General features: G+C 41.5%; 1 protein-coding gene across 2 annotated transcripts in view; it reads left to right on the forward strand.

Annotated features, from left to right (window-relative positions):
- The window catches only part of Hspbap1 (HSPB1 associated protein 1), a 54,530-nt gene that overhangs the window by 21,697 nt on the left and 12,077 nt on the right, over positions 1-20,756 (forward strand). For both annotated transcript variants that reach the window (XM_076942883.1, XM_034515838.2), the window contains exons 3-4: positions 8,743-8,924; positions 20,213-20,349. In XM_076942883.1, coding sequence (XP_076798998.1) covers positions 8,743-8,924; positions 20,213-20,349 — 319 coding nt within the window. The remainder of the gene's footprint in view (positions 1-8,742; positions 8,925-20,212; positions 20,350-20,756) is intronic.

Here is a 20,756-nt window from a genome sequence, read left to right on the forward strand (position 1 = left end):
AGGCCAAGTCACCCTTCAGAGTCACTCTCCTTAACACTTCAAGAGTTACAACACTTATCCCAGGCCATTCCAGACTGACATCTCCCTCTAAAGTCTTCCTGCTGTAAGGCCAAGGGCCTCACCTCATCCTGGGTTCAACATCTAGTCACAGTCTTACATTTGGGGAGTGAAAAGCTTTTGATGCACAGGCGATAGGTTTGCAGAGAGATGACTTTTATAAGTCTGTCTTTCAAAACCAGACAGAAGTTTATCTTTTACAAAACATGGTAGGTGAAAGGGTGGTATCTCGTTACTGTAATTAGCTTTTTTACTGCAGATACTGAGCATGAGTTCGTATTTAACAGTAATTCCTGCTTTTTCCTGATGCTTGATGCTTTGACTGTTTCAGAGCTTTGGGGGTTTGTTTTTGCTTTATTTGCTCTTTTGCTTTGTCTTGTTTTGTTGTTATTGCTAATTTTTTTGAGACAGGTTTCTCTGTTTAGCTCTGACTGTCCTGGAACCAGGCTGGCCTTGAACTCACAGAGATCTTCCTACCTCTGCACCCTGGCTGCTAGGACTAAAGGATATGCAGCACCACGGCTCTGTGTGTTTTATTTACTTTTCAAGACAATTCGTTATACTACGAATGTTTCCTCGTTTACTGTTTGCATCTGTTTTGCTACAGACGTGCTTTTTATAATCAATCAAATCAGCTAGTGCTCTACAAACATTTATTCTCATTTGTTTCATCTTAGAAATTTCTTCTCTTAAAATAGACTACTCTGATAGTTTCCTCTAACAGCTTAATGATGGCGTTTGCTGCAGTTTTTTCCAAATAGCACAGTTGGGAAGAATAGCTCCAGCCTCAGTTATAATAAGATGGTCATCTTAAACTGCACTGGCCTTGGCAGCGTCCTTTAGTTGTGTCTCTGTGTGTTCTTGCGTCTTCTTGCATCAGTTTTGATACACATCTTAAGTTGTAGCTTTGGGGCTAGTAAAACGATTTGAGAGCACCAGCTTAGCACTGATACATATTTTAGTGTTTGAAAGTACATCTCAAGACAGCCTAGCTGCTCACTCCCTGTTTGTTTGCTTTTGCTGCTGTTGCTTCTGCTGTTGTTGCTGTTATTGCTACTGTTGTTGTTTACCCCCCACCCCCCATAATGTCTCACTCTGTAGCTCACTGTACCACTGTATAGCTCAAGCTTACCTTAAACTTGAGGTAATCCTCCTTCCTCAGCCTCCACATAGATTGCAGGCATGCTAACATAAGTTGTATATGTTTTATGTAGCATATGATATTTCTGCATATGTATACATTACATATCCATCAGAATATTGACCATTTCTTTGTAACTGAAGAATCAAAATACTTTCATCTATTTCTTTTGAAATACATGGTACATTGTTTTCCTGTTGTGTGACAGAACACCAGAACACCTCCCATCTGTGCCTTAGTTCCCACAGCCACTCTTTCCCTGTCAGCCATCCTGCCTGCTGTCCCAGCTTCGAGCAACCACTAGTCTGCTCTGTCTTCTGTTACTCGACTTTCTTCAGTATCTTTGGATCTTATTCGTCTAAAAGGTTTTTATAGTTACACAGAGTGCTCACTTTAAACACACCCTTCTGGCATGAGGCAGAGAGGATCTCTGTGAATTCAAGGCCAGCCTGGTTTACATAGTGATTTTCAGGACAGCCAGAGCTACACAGAGAGACCCTGTCAAAAAAAAAAAAAAAAAAAAAAAAAAAGCAAACTAGGTATTATTGGTGCACACCTTTCATCTCTCTGTGAGTTCAAAAGGTCTGTCTACCTTCTCTACAGAACTAGTTCCAGGACAGGACAGCTGAGACTATACAAAGAAACCCTGCCTAGGAAAGAAGGAAGGGAGGGAGGGAGGGGGGAGGGGAGGGGAGAGGAGAGGAGAGGAGAGGAAACAAGCCCATTTGAGGGGATCGGGGTGCACGTGCATGCATGTCTGTCCATCTGTGTGTGCAGTGCCTGCACATGAGTCTGCTTCTACATGAGCCATATGCACATGCAGAGCCCAGGACAGGATGCTGAGTACTGCCACTCAGCCTGATACATGGATGTAGGTCTTCCACTGAACTGGAAGTTCACCACTGGACCATCAGGTTCTCAGGATCCACCCATCTCTGCCTCCCAGGGCTCCGGGTGCTGGCATGTGCAGCCAGGCCTGGCTTTATGTGGTTTTAGAGAAATGAATTCAGGTCCTTGTGTGTGCAGGGTAAGCACCATTACCTACTGAATGACCCTGGACTTTCTCCTTGGCTAAGATTCATTAAGCCCTAAAAATTAAGTTTGGAAAGAAGTTGATGTTGTTGGAAAATTATCTCTCTACCCAAAAACATTATCTTGCTTATCAAGTCTGTCAGCAAAAAAGATGGTGGCCCTCTTTTTATTTTTCATATATATATATATATATATATATATATATATATATGTATATATATATATGTATATATATATATATATGAGTTGAAATAGGGTCTCTATATAGCCTCATTATGTTTTATTGATTTGTACATAGATAAAAGCCATTTACCTATTCTCTGTTGATTTGTGTCCATTCTTGTGGTGTAGGTAGGTGGTTGGTTGGCTGTTCTGTAAGTCTTATAGAAAGACAGGTACATAAATTTGTAAACAAATAATTTTTTTTGTTTCTTTTGTATTGAGTATACTTCTTATCTGACTTAAGTCTTGTTTGGAATTTTTGAGGATGCTTGAAACAGTAATATTAATAACTGACCTTTAAAAGTAATTGGCATTGTTTTTTGTTTTTAACTAATACACAGAAACCATGTTTTGGTTTTGTTTTAAGATTTATTTATTTTATGTATTGAGTACACTGTAGCTGTCTTCAGACACACCAGAAGAGGGCATCAGATCCCACTACAGATGGTTATGAAGTCACCATGTGGTTGCTGGGAATTGAACTCAGGACCTCTGGAAGAGCAGTTAGTGGTATTAACAGCTAAGCCATCTCTCCAGCCCACAAACCATAAGTCTTACATGTTAATGGAGTGCTGTGTTCACTATATCTAGCCATTGCTAATGTTTTAGTCAGTTGAACATATTTATCTCTGAATTTCTGTCAGTTCTTTGTGTGAATCTTTCAGAATTCTTTCTCTTAGCCTTTTGAAATGTTTAATGCAATATAATGATCTATACTTATAGGCTGTTTTTACAACTGTTTTTAAAAGCCAGTCATGGTAGTGTATGCCTTTACTTCCAGCACTTGGGTAGCCAGATCTCTGAGTTTGAGGCCATCCTGTTCTACACAATGAGACTCTGTCTCCAAAAACAAAAACGTAATGCCATCCTGAGTTTGTTTTAGGACACAGATAGTGTAACATGTAGGGTTTTTGTTGTTGTTGTTTGGTTTTTTCGAGACAGGGTTTCCCTGTATAGCCTTGGCTATCCTGGAACTCACACTGTAGACCCGGCTGGCCTTGAATTCAGAAATCCGCCTGCCTCTGCCTCCCAAGTGCTGGGATTAAAGGCGTGCGCCACCACCGCCCGGCTAACATGTAGGTTTTTAGACCCATTTCAATCAAATCCGTTTGTCAGCATGAGTGCCCGATCAGTGGTGTCACTGGACCCCAGCTGACAGCAATGTGTGTGCATCTGCATCCTGCTTTAGTAAACCTAAAAGCAAGCCCACTTTGTACTTTGCTGTGAAATCCTGGACTGGGGTTGCTGCTTCTTGCCTAATACTTGGCAGTTAGTGGTTGGAAGTTGGAGCTGCCCTGACTGCTTCATCACTAAATAAAAGAACGGAGTAACAGAGTTAGAAAGGAGTAATCACACTGCATAGAGTGAAGTAGGAAGCCATCGAGCCACCAGAGGGGCCTGTCACCAGTGGAATCAGAGCCCCGCTTTGTGTTGCTGCTACTCCAACACAGTGAAGGATTCTATTTTGAAACCATCCTGTAAATGAAAAGATCTGTCATTCCCGTTCATTCTACTCGTATTCATTTTCCCCGACAGCAACAATTCTCAAATGGAAATTTCACATTATAGGTTTTCATTTTTAACATGCAGAATTTGCTGTTGACAGGAAATGCAGGCCTCTAATGAGGCCAGATTTTGAAGACTGCAGTGCAGATTTGCTGGTGGTGAATGCTGCCACTGACTGACCTGTCTGTGCTGTTCCTTCCACCCCAGGACCAGTTGCTCAGGCAGGGGCTTTAGCATTCAGTCAGTCGGTTGGACTGAGTTCTGTGGAAGGAAGACTCAAGCGCTAAGGATCAGAAATGGCTCCTATTCCCAGCATCCTGAAGTTCTCCTGCTACATACATTTTTGTCAAAATTTTATTTACTCTTAGTTTCACAGTGAATTCTTGAGGATGCCAGTGCTGTCAAGAGCTTGTATTGAGGCTTACTGCTTGCCAGGCACTGTTCTTAAGTGCTTCACAGAAGTTCTCAAAATTGGAATGGTTTTAAGTTTATAGATTTTTGTCTGTTAGGTCAATGTGGCCTGCTGAAGTTTTCCCACTTCAGAAAGTCAAGTGACAAATTGACCAAGTGGGTAGATTAGATGACATGCTTCTGCTTGTCAGTAGTGTACTGCTTCTGTTCCGTCTGTTTCAAGAACGATAAGGTAAGGGATAGAAATGATTGGATAACCCTAGTGGTTGAGGAAGGAGGGGAAAGACAGAAGCTATTGAAGAAAAGCTCAAATGCCCCTCTGCTGACTGCTCTAATTTTGAAAAGGTTCCAAGTCAATACTGGGATGAGTAAGGACTAATAATAGTACCTGACATTTACTGAGCTTGTGCTGTGTGTGAGGCCCCGTACTGCCCTCCCCTCCTGAAGGGCTGGCTGTATGCTTTGCAAAAGAGTTCATGATTTGATTTCTTAAATATTAATGTCCCTGTGATTATTTAAAACACTCTAACTTTCAGAAGATTTCCTTTCATTTAGTCTAGTCTTGACTCTCTGACATCAGACAAGCCTAGCAAACACAGATCGTAGTCTTCCCTCAAAGCTTACTGGTCAGCCGTTAGCTGTGATGACAGGTCTGTAAGTTCTCCGTCGTTCTAGAGAAAGCTTCCTCCTCATCTGAAGTGGGGGTTTTCTGGGTTTTGGTTTGGTTTGGTTTGGTTTGGTTTTTGAGATTGGGTGTATTGGTTACTTTGACATTTCTGTGATCAACCACCACATAGAGCTTAAGGGAGCAGAACTTTAGGGCTTAAGGGAGCAGAACTTTATTTTGGCTTTATTTAAAGCATAGATCAGTGGGGTGACACAGAGCTTAATCTCAGTGATCAGGGGCAGGGGCAGGTAATCTCTGAGTTCAAGGCTAGCCTGGTCTACAGAGTGAGTTCTTGGATAGCCAGGGCTACACAGAGAAACCCTGTCTCAAAAAAAAAAAAAAAAAGCTGGGGGTGGGGGGTGGGGGGTGAGCACATTCTTGTGGGAGGAGCATGGCAGCTGGATTGGCTTCTGTAGGTGTTTGTCACGTGCTTGTTATTTATGAGTGGATCATAAAGCAGCCAGTGCAGACTTGAACTGAGCCAGGCTCTGTAATCTCCTAACCTTGTCCTCTTAGCCCTATGTCTGCCCACTAGACCTCATGTCCAACAGGCCTCACCACTGTCTTAGGGTTTCTAGTGCTGTGGAGAGACACCATGACCAGAGCAACTCTTATAAAGGACAGCATTTAATTAGGGCTGGCTTACAGTTTGAGAGGCCTCAGTCCATTATTGTCATGCTATAAATCATGGTGGCATGCAGGCAGACATGGTCCTTGAAAAGGAACTAAGAGTTATACCTCCAGACCCACAGGCAGCAGGAAGAGAGTGACATTGGACCTGGCTTGAACATCTGAAACCTGAAGCTTATCCTCAGTGACACAATTCTTCCAACAAGGCCACAGCTTCTGGTAGTGCCACTCCTGTGGGGCTAGGGAACCATTTTCATTCAGACCACCACAGCAACCTCCTAAAGCAGTGCCCTGGTTTGCTTTCTGCTGCTTTCATGAGCAGTTCTCTAGCTGAGGACCAAGGATTCGAACACATTCACTTGTGGGGGACATTTCATATTCAAGCCATAGCACAGGGTCTTTCTTTTGATTTTAGCCCAGGCTGGCCTTGAACTCACTGGCCTCACACTTCAACCACTTGAGGTTTTACAAGCATCATTGGCCTTACTGAACTGTATTGTTAGCTCAAGACCATTATCGTTTTCTTTTGTGTCCCTACAAGCCTAAGCACCATGCTAATCACAAATTATGTGCTTAGTAAATGATCCCGCACCAACTGAATTAATGAATAAATGAACAGACATTAAATTAACATTGACCAGCTAGTGTTTCTAAGGAGCTCTGTTTGTAAACATGCAGTGCAAAGAGGAAATTTTTCAAGTCACTTATTGCCTCAAGTTTTTTTAATTTAAATTTTCTTTTTTTCTCTAAAGCTCTTTGAGCATAGGATCACTTTACACTTTAAAATTCCTGAAGACTCCAATAATGCAGGCTCTCTCCCATGTTTTCTTTATTTAAAACAGCAAGGACCCCAGAGATGCAGATCTGTGCTCTTGGTCCCCCATCCCCTCTGCTTAACCTTATTTAGGACAGTGAGGACCCCAGAGATGCTCTCTCTCATGATACTTTCCTTGTTTAAGACATGGTGCTTTAGTATGTACAACCTAAGAAACACACACACCTGGGTGTTGTGGTGGTGCAGACCTTTGGTCTGAAGGCTGAGGCAGATGCATCTTTATAAGTTTGAGGCCCATCTGGTCTGCATAGGGAGTCCCAGGCCAGCCAGGGCAGCATACAGTGCTCTATCCTGCATAGCCATGGTAGAGATGGAATGATGGGGTTCCCACCCCTGGGACACAGCCAGCTGGTTGTGGGCCTCCAGAAGTGTTGATGGCTACTGCGGGCATAAGGCTTGTTTAATAGTGTACATATTTTCATGTTCCTCTGAGGAATGTCCTCTCTGCCAAGGATAATGACTCCATGATAATCAGAGACAGCCATGAGGCTGGGAAGCAAGGGTGTGTCTATATCTTAGCAAAATGGTAGAATGCTGTGACCTTCAGGACAACCCTTAAGGCTGTGGGAAAGAACATTGAAAACATGAGTTCAAAAATAGATGATTTCTCAACTATGCAAAATATAAGGACACAATTGTGAATTATATAAGGAACTCCACAGATCTAAAGGAACAGAGACAGCTGCACTATGGAGCCACAAAGAAAGGCAGATTTCTGAGTTCTGGTTAGCCTGGGACAAAGGAGAGTTTAGGTCCAGGCCCAGGTGTGGTTAAAATGCTAATTTAAGGGTCTCACCCAGCTATCTCTGTAGCCCTGGCTGTCCTGGAACTCACTTTGTAGACCAGGCTGGCCTCGAACTCAGAAATCTGCCTGCCTCTGCCTCCCAAGTGCTGGGATTAAAGGTGCGGGCTACCACTGCCTGGCTCTCACTGAGCTATCTTATTGTCTATGCTTGTGCTTTCTGTCTCTTTCTAAGAATCAAGGGTCTGGGGTCTTGGGATGCTGATTCATGGGATAGTCAAAAGGGAACCTGGGATAATGACTGAATTGATATTTAAATAAAAGACTGGGTTTTGATTTGCAAGAGATGAGCAATCCAGACAGTTTTTAGAATTAAAAAAAAAAAAAAAAAAAAAAAAAAAAAAAAGGCTGCCTGTAACAGAGCTGTCTGGAGATCTCCAGAGAAAGACATACATAGAACGATCAATCTGGAAAGCTGTCTCGAGCAGAACATAGGCTGTCCCCTTAATAACCTACTATCTGAGTTCCCACTTTCAAACACCCCTTCTCTCAGAACCCCTCTCCAAGCTGAGGCTGGTCCTTGGCAGTACAGCAACCCTGTCTCACACAGACACGTGCTCCACCGAGTGTCAGGGCAATAGCCCCCACAAGTGTCACTCTGTTAGTTTTCTCATTGCTCTGACCAAACACCCCACAAGAAGCCACTTAAGGGAAGAAGGAATTCTCTTGGCCTTTGATTAGTGGATACTGTCTGACACTGCAGTACTGAGGTGAATCCTGGCATTCATCGGACCTTGCTCTTTCTTTCTACCACTCTGGCTGTCCATGCCATTCGTGTTCAGTGAGTCTTCTCCCTAGGTTAAATGTCCCTGACTATGTTTCTACAGCGTGCCCAGAGGTGTGTCCTCTAGGTGATTCTCAGTCAAGTGGACAGTAAAGATGAGTCATCACAGTCGTAGATGCTGGAGAACACACACAACACACACTCATGAGCCAGCAAGACTGAGAAGCACGTAGTGTGAGTAGATGCTGGAGAACACACATAACACACTCATGAGCCAGTGAGACTCAGAAGCACATAGTGTCTGAGCAGTATTAGAAGGAGACAGATTCCCCCAGAGAATTGGATCATACTATAACGAGGGGGTCTTTTACCCTCCTTCTTCCTTCTTCCTTCTTACTCTGTGGCCCCCTCTTCTTTCCTTTCTTCTTGTCTCTTCCTTCTCTTTCTCCTGTCTTCCTGTAACCTTATTTTCACTGTGTAGCCTCAAACCCAAGATCCTTCTCCCTGAACTTTCATGCCTTGGAGAAGACTCATTAACCTTACGAATACATCCATTCTTTCTGTTTTATTGTGAATGATGTAAATTGTTATGTGAGCATGTACAAAGATAATTTTTAAATATTGGTAAATGATATTTTGGTAAAATTTACCTTTTAAAAAGGGTATTTAGACCATACTTGTTAAACATCTCAAGGTATGTTCTCTTGCATTGCAGTTCCTCAGTTTGAAACCGAATGTAGCTACGTGGATGCTACACTTGAAGAGTTTTTGACCTGGAACTGTGACAAGTCTAGTACCTCTGGACCATTTAAAAATTATGATCATTCCAAATTCTGGGCTTATGCTGACTATAAATATTTTGTCACTCTATTTGAGGACAAGACGGATGTTTTCCAGGTGAGTGGCACATTCTTTTTAGTTTTGGTAAGAATTTGATCCTCAGAGCCATCCCAAGTTAGAATTTTGCTGGTCCCTTCTCTCTTAACTGCCTGTTTCTCCTCATGTGAGACCTGACCGGTTTACCCTCTGAAGCCAAAGGCCTGCTCCACAGAGGCTGACATTTGGCTTGTGCAGGTGAGTAGCAGTGTTACATGTTTTTCTGCTCACCACTTCTACCTTTAAACACTGCCTGCAAAGTTTGGATTGTGCTAGAAGCGTAGACTGCAAGTGGAACTTCCTTTGCTTTTGGCCTACACGGAAATCCGTGTTCTGTCAGTGATGTGGTGGAAGCTGCTCCATGCCGAGACGTTGACCAGACTGCCTCTGCCTTCAGTCTCTCCTCAGGCTGTGTGGCTTCCTCCAGTAGTTTATGGCCTGAGCAGAGAAATCTGGACTCCAGTTAGAGGTGTCTGAAGCCCTGCCGAAGTGTAGGAATACTTATGGAAGTTCTCTGACATAACTGACAACAGGGTTTGCAGTCTACCATGTCATTTTTTTCTCTTGAGTATATTCTACCTCAGACTTCATTTTGGTGGAGTGATTTTGCAGATCCCTGCTCTGGTTTCTGTTCTGCCTTAAGTGTGGATGGGGCAAGAGGGCGTGGCCCCAGGGAGCTTGTTTACTTGTCTGCTTTGACCCTAACAGGCAGAGCGCTGGAGTCTATCACCCATGACTATCAGCTGTGGAAAGAAGTATTTCCCCTTTAGTTCAGCTACTCCCTGTGTTATATCCTCCGCTCCCTTCTCCATTCCCTGCTTGCCCCACCCTTGCTACCCTTGCCCTGGACCCTTCTCCGGGTGTGATGTGTAATGCTCTTTGGTTGTCACACTGTTCTGTGTTTTCCCTTTTCTTACTAAATCAAGCTATTCATTTATTAACTCATTTCGTTTATTAACTCACTGTCCTCGTCTCCATCTCCCAATTGTGGGATTGTGACTGTGCATCATCATATTCAGAGCCTCTGTTGGACTGTAAAATCCAAAACCAGGGATGGGATTCGCTGTAACAACATGAGGTTTAATGATACTGGTGCACCAGGGCTCCCTTGCATTGTAGGCAAGAGAACCCCAAGTTGAGGTTAAGAGCAATTTTTAACAGTTTAAGGGATAGACTACAGAAACAGTGACTAGGCACAATATGATTGGCAGAACAGTGTGACTTTTAAACTGATTGGTCTTTGGGGAATGAGGTAGCAAGGACCTCCCTTGTCAAGGGTTGTTCTGTTCTGTGGAATGTGTCTACATGCTCTGGTCAATCCCCACAAGCATGAGTTCTCTTCCCTGTGATTTGAAGAATGTTAATCCCTTTTTCCTCTGAATGTTAATCCAGCAGGGTAATCCAGTAGGTGTTCTGGGACTAAGGAATGTGCTCCTCCCGGGATGTGTCCAGGGCAGTTAATTTTTAAGTTTAACCAAATTCTTAACACCTCTTTATCCCTATGGCCATAAAAATAAACATGTCGATTTTGAAAATGTTTAGTAAATGCACTGTGTTTAAGTAGTTTTCTTGATCTTCTGAGTGGTGGGGTTTCTTATAATTTTGGATCACATTATAGGTCTTTAACCCTGGAACGCATAGATTTCAAATTAACTTTTAGATACACTGGCCCTTCCCATTCCCTTATCACTCTGTAGGTTGAACTTTCACCTTCTCCTCAGTAATATCTTGTGCAATAATAGCATTTACCAAGTGACCACATGTACCTGGTTCCTGTCTAAGTGCCTTACATTTACAATAACACTATGATTTAATAGTTATTTCAGTTTTAAGAAAAGTAAGACACAAAGAGGTTGTGTACCTTTTCTTAGAAGGCATCTGTCAAGTTAGATGAGGTTCTTCTGGCCCTTCTGAGTCAAGCTCATGCTACCTTGGATGCTTCCCAGCAGACTTGGTCAAGGTGTTTGTTCCATCGCAGGCGTAGCTGCCACTGGCACACGTATGACCAGGCCGTTAAGTATGGTAATAAGCTGGAAAGTAAGCCCTTTATAAAATCTGTTTTGTTTTGGTTTTAGTTTGGGGTGGGTTTTTGTTTTTGTTTTTGTTTTTGTTTGTTTGTTTGTTTGTTTTGTCAAATGAATTTGTGTCAGTTCACATTGTGGTAGTTAGTTCTGTTGTGAACAGTTAAGCTGTTAATATATCAAGACTGTTAGTATTAAAATATTAAATTAAAACTCATCTGGTTACCAACTCTTTGTTCATCAGAGTAACGTAAGTTCTTGTCTTACTTTTAGAAATAGAATTATCTTAGTTACTAAATCATGCTTGTTATTGCTTCAAGCTTTTTTTTTTATATTGGCTTGAGATAATTGGTAAGTACCAATCAGAAGATCAACTGTACCTTCAAATACATCCAGTCTCTGAGCTACATATGACCCTGTCAAGAAACCAAAAACTAAAACAACAACAACAAAAAAAAATAGATAGCATAAGCCTGTTGATGTTAATAACAAATGGTATTCTAAGAAAATATACTTGGAAATTTAATATGAGTAGAAGAGTGGGTTGATTTACATATTTTGCACATCATCTTGCTGCCTGGCTATAGACTATGGTTGGATTTGCATATCAGCTGCTCCACCATAGTGGTTGACTCCATTGTGGTCAGAAAACAAATGGCATCATTTCAGTCCTTTTAAATGTATGTAAGTTTATGTCATAGCCCCAAGTATGATGAATACTGATAAATGTCCCATGTCAACTTGAAAATTGCACATTCTCTTGTTGGGTGGAGTACTTCATAAGTCTCCTTGAAGTCAGGCTGGGGTTCAAATGACCTACATCTTAACTGACCTCTGTGCAATCGTCTTGTCTGTGGTATAGAGACAGAGAGACATTGTTAGCATTTTCCTCATTTTTAGATAGATGGGTTTTGCTGTATTCATTTGGCTTTATTGACCTTTTATTATGATGAAATGAATTTACTTTGGCATATTCTTTATTCTGATCCAATTTACCTTGTTTTGTTTTCCTTTGATTAATATTAGTGCAAAAAAGGAATGTTTCATGCAGAATTTAATTTCTTTAAAATCCTAGAACTTACAAACTAATTTATAGTGGCAAAGTAAGTCGTTGGTTGTCAGAGAATAAAATTTATAGGGAGACATGAAGGGACAATGGGGAGGTTTTGGACATGGTCAGATTGTGCCATCTTGATTATCTTAATAGACTCTCAGGATGCAGGTAGATCAGATTCATCAATCAAATGCTTTAAATATATGCTACTTGCCATACATTAATTATATCTCAATAATGCCTTTAAAAATAATATACTTGGGACTGGTGAGAAGGCTCAGCAGTTAAAAGCACTGACTGTTCATCCAGAGGACCCAGATTTTATTCCCAGCACCCACTGGTACAGCACACACCACACATTACAACCATCTGTACCTCCAGTTTCAGGAATCTGATGTCCTCTTCTGGCCTCCATGGGAATCGGGCATGCACTTGGTTCATAGACAAACATGCAGGTAAAGTACCCATGCACATAAAATAAAAATAAATCTTAAAAAATACAATACTGTTAGTACATTTTAACTGCACTATCTTGACACTAGCAGTTTTGTTCACCATTGCCTATACACAATCAGCACAAGTGTCAACACAGTGAAGTAGACAAATGACAATGTAGTACTGTTTTGAAGACAGTTTTGACCTCATAGATCCAAAGGGACCTACAAGAGTCTTCTTGAGTTTCTCATCCCTTCTCTACTTACTCTGTTCTTCTGGCAATGTCTCCTCAAATTCTCAAACAGTCTCTATGAAAAATAGCCTCTTCAAGTCATGTTTAATACTAACTACCAACACATATTAATCATGTTCATAAAATATATAAGGATAGCATTTAAGGCCCTTCCCAGCACCCCAGCCCAATGGCTTTGTCTACGTGAGCCGCCATCTGGTCCCCTTGTAGGCTCCCGGGCAGACCATGTTCTCTCCCACCTTCTGACCTTTGCTCAGACCCTCTTGAGTTTTGCCAAGTAAGTTCTATTTCTTAGGGCTGGCTCAGATTTAGCCTTGGCCATGAAACCTCAGCCACTTAAACACATACATCCTTCACTGGCATTCCTTTATGTCCTATTTGGGCTCCTTTTTCCCTGAACTGCTGGCATAGGACTGAATATGGAGTAGGTGTTTGAATGATTACATACTTTAGTCTTTGGCATTCTTTAAAGAACACTTTGATGAGACCCCTGACTTTACCCTTGTCAAATGTTTTGTGTATTCTAGGTAACCAAGTGTAATGTCTGTCAATTTTGATGAGGAATTTCTAGCTTTCTTCAGCCTTCTACCAAGTTTATAGGTTTTAACATAAAGCCTCTGTTGGAGGTCTCCATCTACTTAATCTTTTCTTCCATAAAGGAGATTAATTCTCAATTAAATATGCAATGTTTATATATTAGCAAATAAGCTGGTGAATATGTACTTTATAATTGGGAAAGATCTAGTATAGTAGTCTGCAGATGGCCTGAAGTTATTGACACCAGACTTTTGTGTGTGACAAAATTAGTCTCATTGGTTTTCTAGTCCCCATTCATGCCACTGCCTGAGCAAAGCTTTTCTGCCCTTTTCCTTTACTGCGGTAGGAAGATAAAAATTTGTGAGAAACATTACCTTTATCTCTCGTAGTTATTGGTAAGCATTCTTAAAATTGAGGTTGTGAAGAATCAACATATAATAAAAGGCATTTTGTACTGAAAGAATGTTTTCCTGGTAGATTCTATTTCATGTTATGATTGAGGTTGGCTATGGAGACTCAGGAGTCTTATTAAGTCACCAGGATACCAAATCTGCAAAAGCAATAAATGGAAGATTAGTTCAGCCCTGTTGGACTTTGTACCATGGCTATGTGGATGTGTTGAAATAGAGGCAGCTGTTTTGGAAATGATTGAAGGAGTCTCAGATAGGGATGCTTTCTAACAAGACAGATCAGCACCTAAGAATTCACGTGCTTTAGAAAATAGAATTTAGGCATCTATTCAGTAAGTAGAGACTTAATGACCTCATCTCTTTCTGTACCCAAAGGTCATTTTTCTGAGTAAAAAAAAATGAAAAAAAAATTTTTTTAAAGATTTATCTATTTATTTTCTTTATGTGAGTGCACTGTATCTGTCTTGAGACATATCAGAAGAGGGCATTGGATCCCATTACAGGTGGTTGTGAGCCACCATGTGGTTGCTGGGAATGTAACTTAGGCCCTCTGGAAGAGCAGTCAGTGCTTTTAACCACTGAGCCATCTCTCCAGCCCACGAAAAAATTTTAAATGCTATAAGTTACTTGTAGTTAACAATCTTGTTATTTTTAAGAGTTCCCATTTTATTGCTCTGACCAGCATTAATTGTTTTATTCAAATGTACATTTGTTGTGGAATTATGAATGGTTGTTTTTCTGTAGTCTAGCCTGTGAATGGAAAATAACCAGTGTGAGACAGTGGGTGTAAGATTGACAGAGAACATTGTGGAGCCGAGGCATTCAGAGTCCAGGGGTAGGAGCTGTCGGTGTCAGCCATTTAAACCCTGGGCTGTAATCCTTACCTGCAGAGTAGGCACAGGGGTAACAAGGAACAGGTTTAAATTCTCTGACATAATATTGTATAAAACTAAGTAATCATGGATTTCTAAATGATTTTTTTGTTGTTGTTACTGGTTTTTATGGTAGTCTGACAAACCTTTATCCTGTCTTAAAAGCTTCCTACTGGTTTTTCTTTAGTGTTGTTGTTTTTGAAACTGTAATATATATATATATATATATATATATATATATATATATATATATATATGAGTCTATTATGTGTACAGCAGTTTTAAAACAGAGTTCGTTTTTGCAATGGTTATTGAACATATTCATAGAGATGGGTTTAAGAGCATTTTGAATCCTGGCGTGGTGCACATACCTTAATCCCAGCAAAGACTGACAAGAGGCAGATCTGAACCAAGGCTACTCAGGGAAACCCTGTCTCAAAAATAAATAAATGAATAAACAAACAAACAAGAACTCTGGGTCTTGAGTAAAAATAGATCCAGGAACTCCTATGAGTAACCCAGCAGTTTTTTGAAAGTGCTGTGTTGACCACCATAAATGTTGGAGAAATAACCTTAGTGAGAGACTGAGCTGTCATGAGCTCTCATGAGCTGTCATGGCACTTGTTCTGGCTAGTTTTTAAGTCAGCTTGACACAAGCTGGAGTCATCTGAGAGGAGGGAGCCTCAGTTGAGAAAATGTCTCCATAACACTGGGCTAAAGGCAAGCCTGGGGGCCCATTTTAGACTAAAGATTGATGGGGGAGGGCCACTGGGTGGTGCCATCCATAGGCTGATCCATGATCATCCATAGTGATCATGGGGTGTACAAAAACAGGCTGAGCAAGCAAGCACGAGGAGCAAGCCAGTAAGCAGCATTCCTCCATGCCCTGACTTCCTTGGTGCTAGACTGTTTCCTGGAAGGGTGAGGTGAAAGAAATCCTCTCCTCCCCAGGCTTCTTTCTTTAGTCATGGTGTTTTACTACAGCAGTAGAAACCATAAAAAGACGGTACTTTGAAACCTATTCAGAAACCAAGACTCGGGATCAAGAAGTATAATGTTTTCTACCAGAATGCAGAATGCAGTTCACTTTGTAATGTGTTATGTTGTCACTAAATGTTTGGAATGAGTTAGGAGTGCAGTGCACAAGCAAGAATAGTGAGACAGACATAGTTTTTTAAAAGATTTATTATATATGTGAGTAGTGTGTGGGTGTGTGCATGTGTATAGTGAACTCTGTATGTACACCTGAGTGCCAAAAGAGGGCATCAGATCCCATTACAGATGGTTGTGGGCCACAATGTGGTTGCTGGGAATTGAACTCAGGACCTCTGGAAGAGTAGCCTATGTTCTTTAATGGCTAAGCCCCAGACATACTTTTTTATTTTTTACTGTAGAGTTTAAAGATTATTCTTTTTGGTGGTGGTGGTGGTGGTGGTGGTTTTTCGAGACAGGGTTTCTCTGTGTAGTCCTGGCTGTCCTGGAACTCACTCTGTAGACCAGGCTGGCCTCGAACTCAGAAATCCGCCTGCCTCTGCCTCCCAAGTGCTGGGATTAAAGGCATGCGCCACCACCGCCTGCCTGCAAGACTATTGTTTAATGTGCTAAAGATCCTGTTTTGGATTTGGGGTTGAAGGGTTATAGGGTGTTTTGTTTTGTTTTGTTTTGTTTGCTTGCTTGCTTTTGTTGTTTTGAGAAAGGCTCTCTCTGTCTTATGGAGGAGATCTGCCTGCCTTTACCTTCCTGTGGAAGAACCTTTTTAAAAAGTGTTATAATTTCATGTGCACTTGCGTCACAAACCTCTCTGATCTACTTCATGTCCCTGTTAAACCCCCTTAAGTTCCTTCTCACATTCATGGTTTTTGTTTTGGGAGGAGTTTTTTCTGAGGCCTACGAAGTTTAGCCTGGATCATCTGTGGGTTTGGAATTATCTGTTGGAGTCTGGGGGGCTCCTTACCAGATACATGATGAAGATGTCTCCCCCTAGACTCCTCACAGTTCTCAGACTAAGTGAAGGCGGATGATAGTCCTAAGAAGCATATTAATACCACCACCCGTTTTCAATGTAGATCCTCATTGTTGCAATTTTTATCTAGAAGAATTTAGTTGTCAGATATCATCAGCTTGGCATGAAGGTAGAGGCAGGAGGATTGCCTGCCCAGGAGGAAGAGGCAACTTTGGAGAGTAATGAAGGTCTGATTGATCCTTATTGGCAGAAATTTGTGTCTACATTTGTCAGACATGTAGAACTGTGCTCCAGAATGATACATGTCATCATATTTAAATTTTACCTCAACTGGTATTAATTTGAAAAGAAAAATAGATGGGGGAGGGGTGGCAATTTCCAAATACTTACTTAGTGTTTTAGCAATGTCTTCACCTTCACCAGTGTTAGGAAGGTACTGGGCCTGCCCATGACTCCTCAGGGCTTTCTTTAAGACACTACACTAACATATGTCCTTACCAAATGAAACCATCAGTATGTATAAATCATATATTATTTGTTTTGGGAGGATTATTCATTTTGGAGTGGCTCATAAAGCAGGACCATTTCAAGAGACAGGAATACAAAGTGTCCACCTTACTCCTTTATAAAGCAAGGTCGTTTTCATTGGCCAACGTATTAACTTGTCCTGCCCTCTATGAACTGAGTGAGCAGTGCTCTCCTGTTCAGGAGATGTGCTGTACTGGTCTTACCATGAAATACTTGTGTAGAAGAGCACACTCGTGTGCAGGTGTGTGTGTGAGCATGTGGAAGGGAGTTGGAAACCAAAAGTTTCAAGACGTAGTCTCTCACGTGGTCCAGAATTCCTTGGTTAGATGAGGCTGGCCAGGCAAAGGGCCCCAGGTTTCTGCCTGTCTCTGCCTCCCCAACATTGGGATTACAAGTGGGTTACCAGTCCCAGCTTGTGTGTGTGTGTGGTTCTGGGGATGGAACTCAGGTCCGTATGCTTGCATAGCAAGCATGTTACTGATTGAGCCATCTTCCCAGGTGTTCCCCTGGAAACACTCTGTCACTTTCATCCTGCTTATCCTAGATAGACAGCCTTTAAAAATACCTTATTACTTCCATCATCTTTAAATCTGGGTGGTTTTCAAAATCCTTATCTATGAGGTTAGGCCAAACTTTAAAGCCATAATTGACTTCTCATTCTTTTAAAACCCATCACCTCAACATAGGAAAGCATTCTACCTAAAAATTTCCCTAAATAACTTTATTCCTTTTTTAAAATAATTTATATTATAATATAATTACATTATTTCCCCCTTCCCTTTTCTCTATCCAACTCTGCCCACATACTGTTCTTTCTCTTCTTAAAATCATAACCTCTTTTATTGTTACATGTATATGTATGTATTTATATGTTTCTAAATATATAAATACAACCTGCTCTAGCTTGGTGGTGGTGGTACACTCCTTAATCCCAGCGGCATTCAGGAAGCAAAGGCTTGTGGAGTTCCAGAACAGCCAGAGCTACGCAGAAAAACCTTGTCTTGTACAAATAATAATAGCAACAACAACAACACAGCCTGCTCGGTCTGTATAATGTTACATGTATGTTTTCAGGGCTGATCATCTGATGTTGATAAACACTTGGCGTTTTCTTCCCTGAGGAAGAATACTCTCCCTCTTAGTTCTCCTTAGTTGCCCACAGTTCTTCATGCAGAATCAAGGTCTCCTTAGCTTCCCACCTCCCATGTTAGCGTGTCCTTTGGTACCATCTTTGTTCAGCTTACGTTTAGGCAGTCCTGTTAGTGAGTCTTGATGGGTGTGGCTTCATTGACATTTTTGGGAGATGCAAACTTCTTGTTTCTCTGGCACTTACGATTTTATCCCTTCCTCTTCTGCAGTACTCCCTGAGCTTTGGTGCATAAGTTGTGTCGTGGATGTATCAGTTGGGCCTGGGCTCCATAACTCTTCATTTTGATCAGTGTGGTTTTCTATAACAGTTTCTGACTATTTCAAGAAAAATAAGTTTCCTTGATGAGGAATAAGAACTACACTTGTTTATGGCTGTGCGGACAAAAACTTAGAGTGTAGGTAGGGATTCTACCAATTTAGTAAAGTGTTAGTTATATGTTCCTCTACAAGATTTGTGACTTCACTAGCTCAGGGTAGTTGGACTAGGTTTCTAGTACCAAGCATGATACCCCTCCTCTTGAGCAGGACTTCAATCCAGTTAGATCCTGTTATTGGTTACTGCTGAGGTATGTGTACCACTACTGCACCCTGAGGGTTATTGCTGGTTGTTGCTGTGGTCATAAGTGTCATAGCTGGGTATAACTATTGGCTGTTTCCCTCCTTTGGAAGTTTGTGTGGCACCAACTAGTACCATGAAAGCCAGTCCACGGGGAAGAGGTTTTCAGGTCATATCCAGCTCTGGTCCTCTGGGTCCTGGATTCCAAGTGTATGGTGTCTTCAGCAATAAGGATTTACCTTCTGCTTCTGGGGAGGGGCGGCCAACCAAGAACAATAGCAATGGCTTATAATGTTTCTTGGACATCCCTGACTAACCTACTGTTTCATTAGTTAAAATAAAATGTTTTTTTTTTCTAGTTTTCCTCAAAACTATCCATTAAATGTCTTTTTAAAATCATTTCTTTTTTAATAGAACTGTTAATGTTCCCCTGAAAAGTAGAATTTAGATTGCAGTTAGTAAGAGTTTTGGTTTGTTGTTGTTTTTTTGGTGTTTTGGTTTTTTGGTTTTTTTTTTTTGTTTGTTTTGTTTTTTGGTTGGTTGGTTTGTGGGTTTTTTTGGGTTTTTTTTGTTGGTTTGGTTTTTTTTGAGGTATTGGTATTTATGTGAGTACTCGGCACATAAAAATATTTTTCATTCTTTAAAAAAAAAAAATCAAAGAAGAAAACTAATGATTAAGAACCACAGCAGCATTGGCATGCTTGAGCTGCTAGTTGTTTTTCTCTTCTAGCTTAAGAGTATGAGCAGGACCTGCCTCAGAACCTTGCCTGGGAGAGCACTGGGCTGGAGCAGTGTGCTTTCCTTATTGCACGTATGGCTTCATGGCTTGGGGCAGAGAGCAGACTCAATCACCTATGAATCACTGTTTCAAAAGCCATTCTGTGACACATCTGCTTGAGACTGGTTTATAGGTATGAGCTGAGGCTCTAGTTTCGATACCTTTAAATGACTGGGCTGCCACAGAAGGCTTCTTTTATGTGGTCATCGAAGTGCAAAAGAATAATAAATGCCTGTGCCTGCAAATACTGTCAGTAAAGGCCTGTGGCCTCCGAGTTGAGCTTCCATGACACTCCCGCTGCCTCCAGTAAGTACTTTTACCGCAGGTAGCTGCAGAATTCTGCCTGCCGATTATTGTCTGTCTCTAACAGCTGTAAGAGTCACACCTGGTGAGCCCACTTGACTCATCGGTTTGTTGCAAGCTTCCCCAGACAGTTCCTTCGATATTATAAACAGTAAACACTTGTTGAGCGACTGCTGCAACTGAGATTACTCAGATAGTATTGGTTGAAAAGTTTTTTCATGCTGTCTAAAAACCTAACCCTTCCCATTTCCAGCATTTTCTGTAAGAAAGTATAAGTGCTAAAAATATATATATATATATATATATATATATATATATATATATATATATATATATATATATATATATATAGCTGTCACCTGAACATGTGTACCACCACGTGAACATGTGTACCACCACAGAGGGTGGGAGGGAGGTCAGCTCCTGATGAACTGTGCATTTTTCCAACAGGAGGTGGTGTGGTCTGACTTTGGGTTTCCTGGAAGAAACGGACAGGAAAGCACACTGTGGATCGGCTCCCTCGGAGCCCACACTCCCTGTCACCTGGACTCCTATGGCTGCAACTTAGTCTTCCAGGTACAAGGAAGGTAATGTGCTTGTGTGCGTCTGTGTCCAGTTGTCTGTATGTGAGCACACAAGAGCGAACAAGAAAAGGAAAACGGTGGGGTCAGATAGTAGGTCCCCCGTGTGCCCAGCAGCCCCAGGACCAAGGCTCTTCTCTGCACCACCATTCTGTTTCGTTTGGTGTGTCTCGGCCATGATCAGCGTTCTCCCAGAGGCCCCGGTGCTGCTAGGCATCTCTCCTCTTAGGGATGTTCATTCACATTTCACTCCCTCCCTCCGCCTCTTAGATACAGAAGAACAGAGGAGTTTATTGAAATATAGAGGCTTCACTGCGTTGCTGCCCTTTGGATGTTGGCAGGTGCCAGGAAGCCTGGATCATGTAGTGGTGAGCTTTTACTTCTGCCTTAGTGGCAGATTGAAAGGACAGCAC

The sequence above is a fragment of the Arvicanthis niloticus genome, chromosome 12, assembly GCF_011762505.2.
Source record: "Arvicanthis niloticus isolate mArvNil1 chromosome 12, mArvNil1.pat.X, whole genome shotgun sequence".
In the NCBI taxonomy this organism is placed as follows: Eukaryota; Metazoa; Chordata; class Mammalia; order Rodentia; family Muridae; genus Arvicanthis; species Arvicanthis niloticus.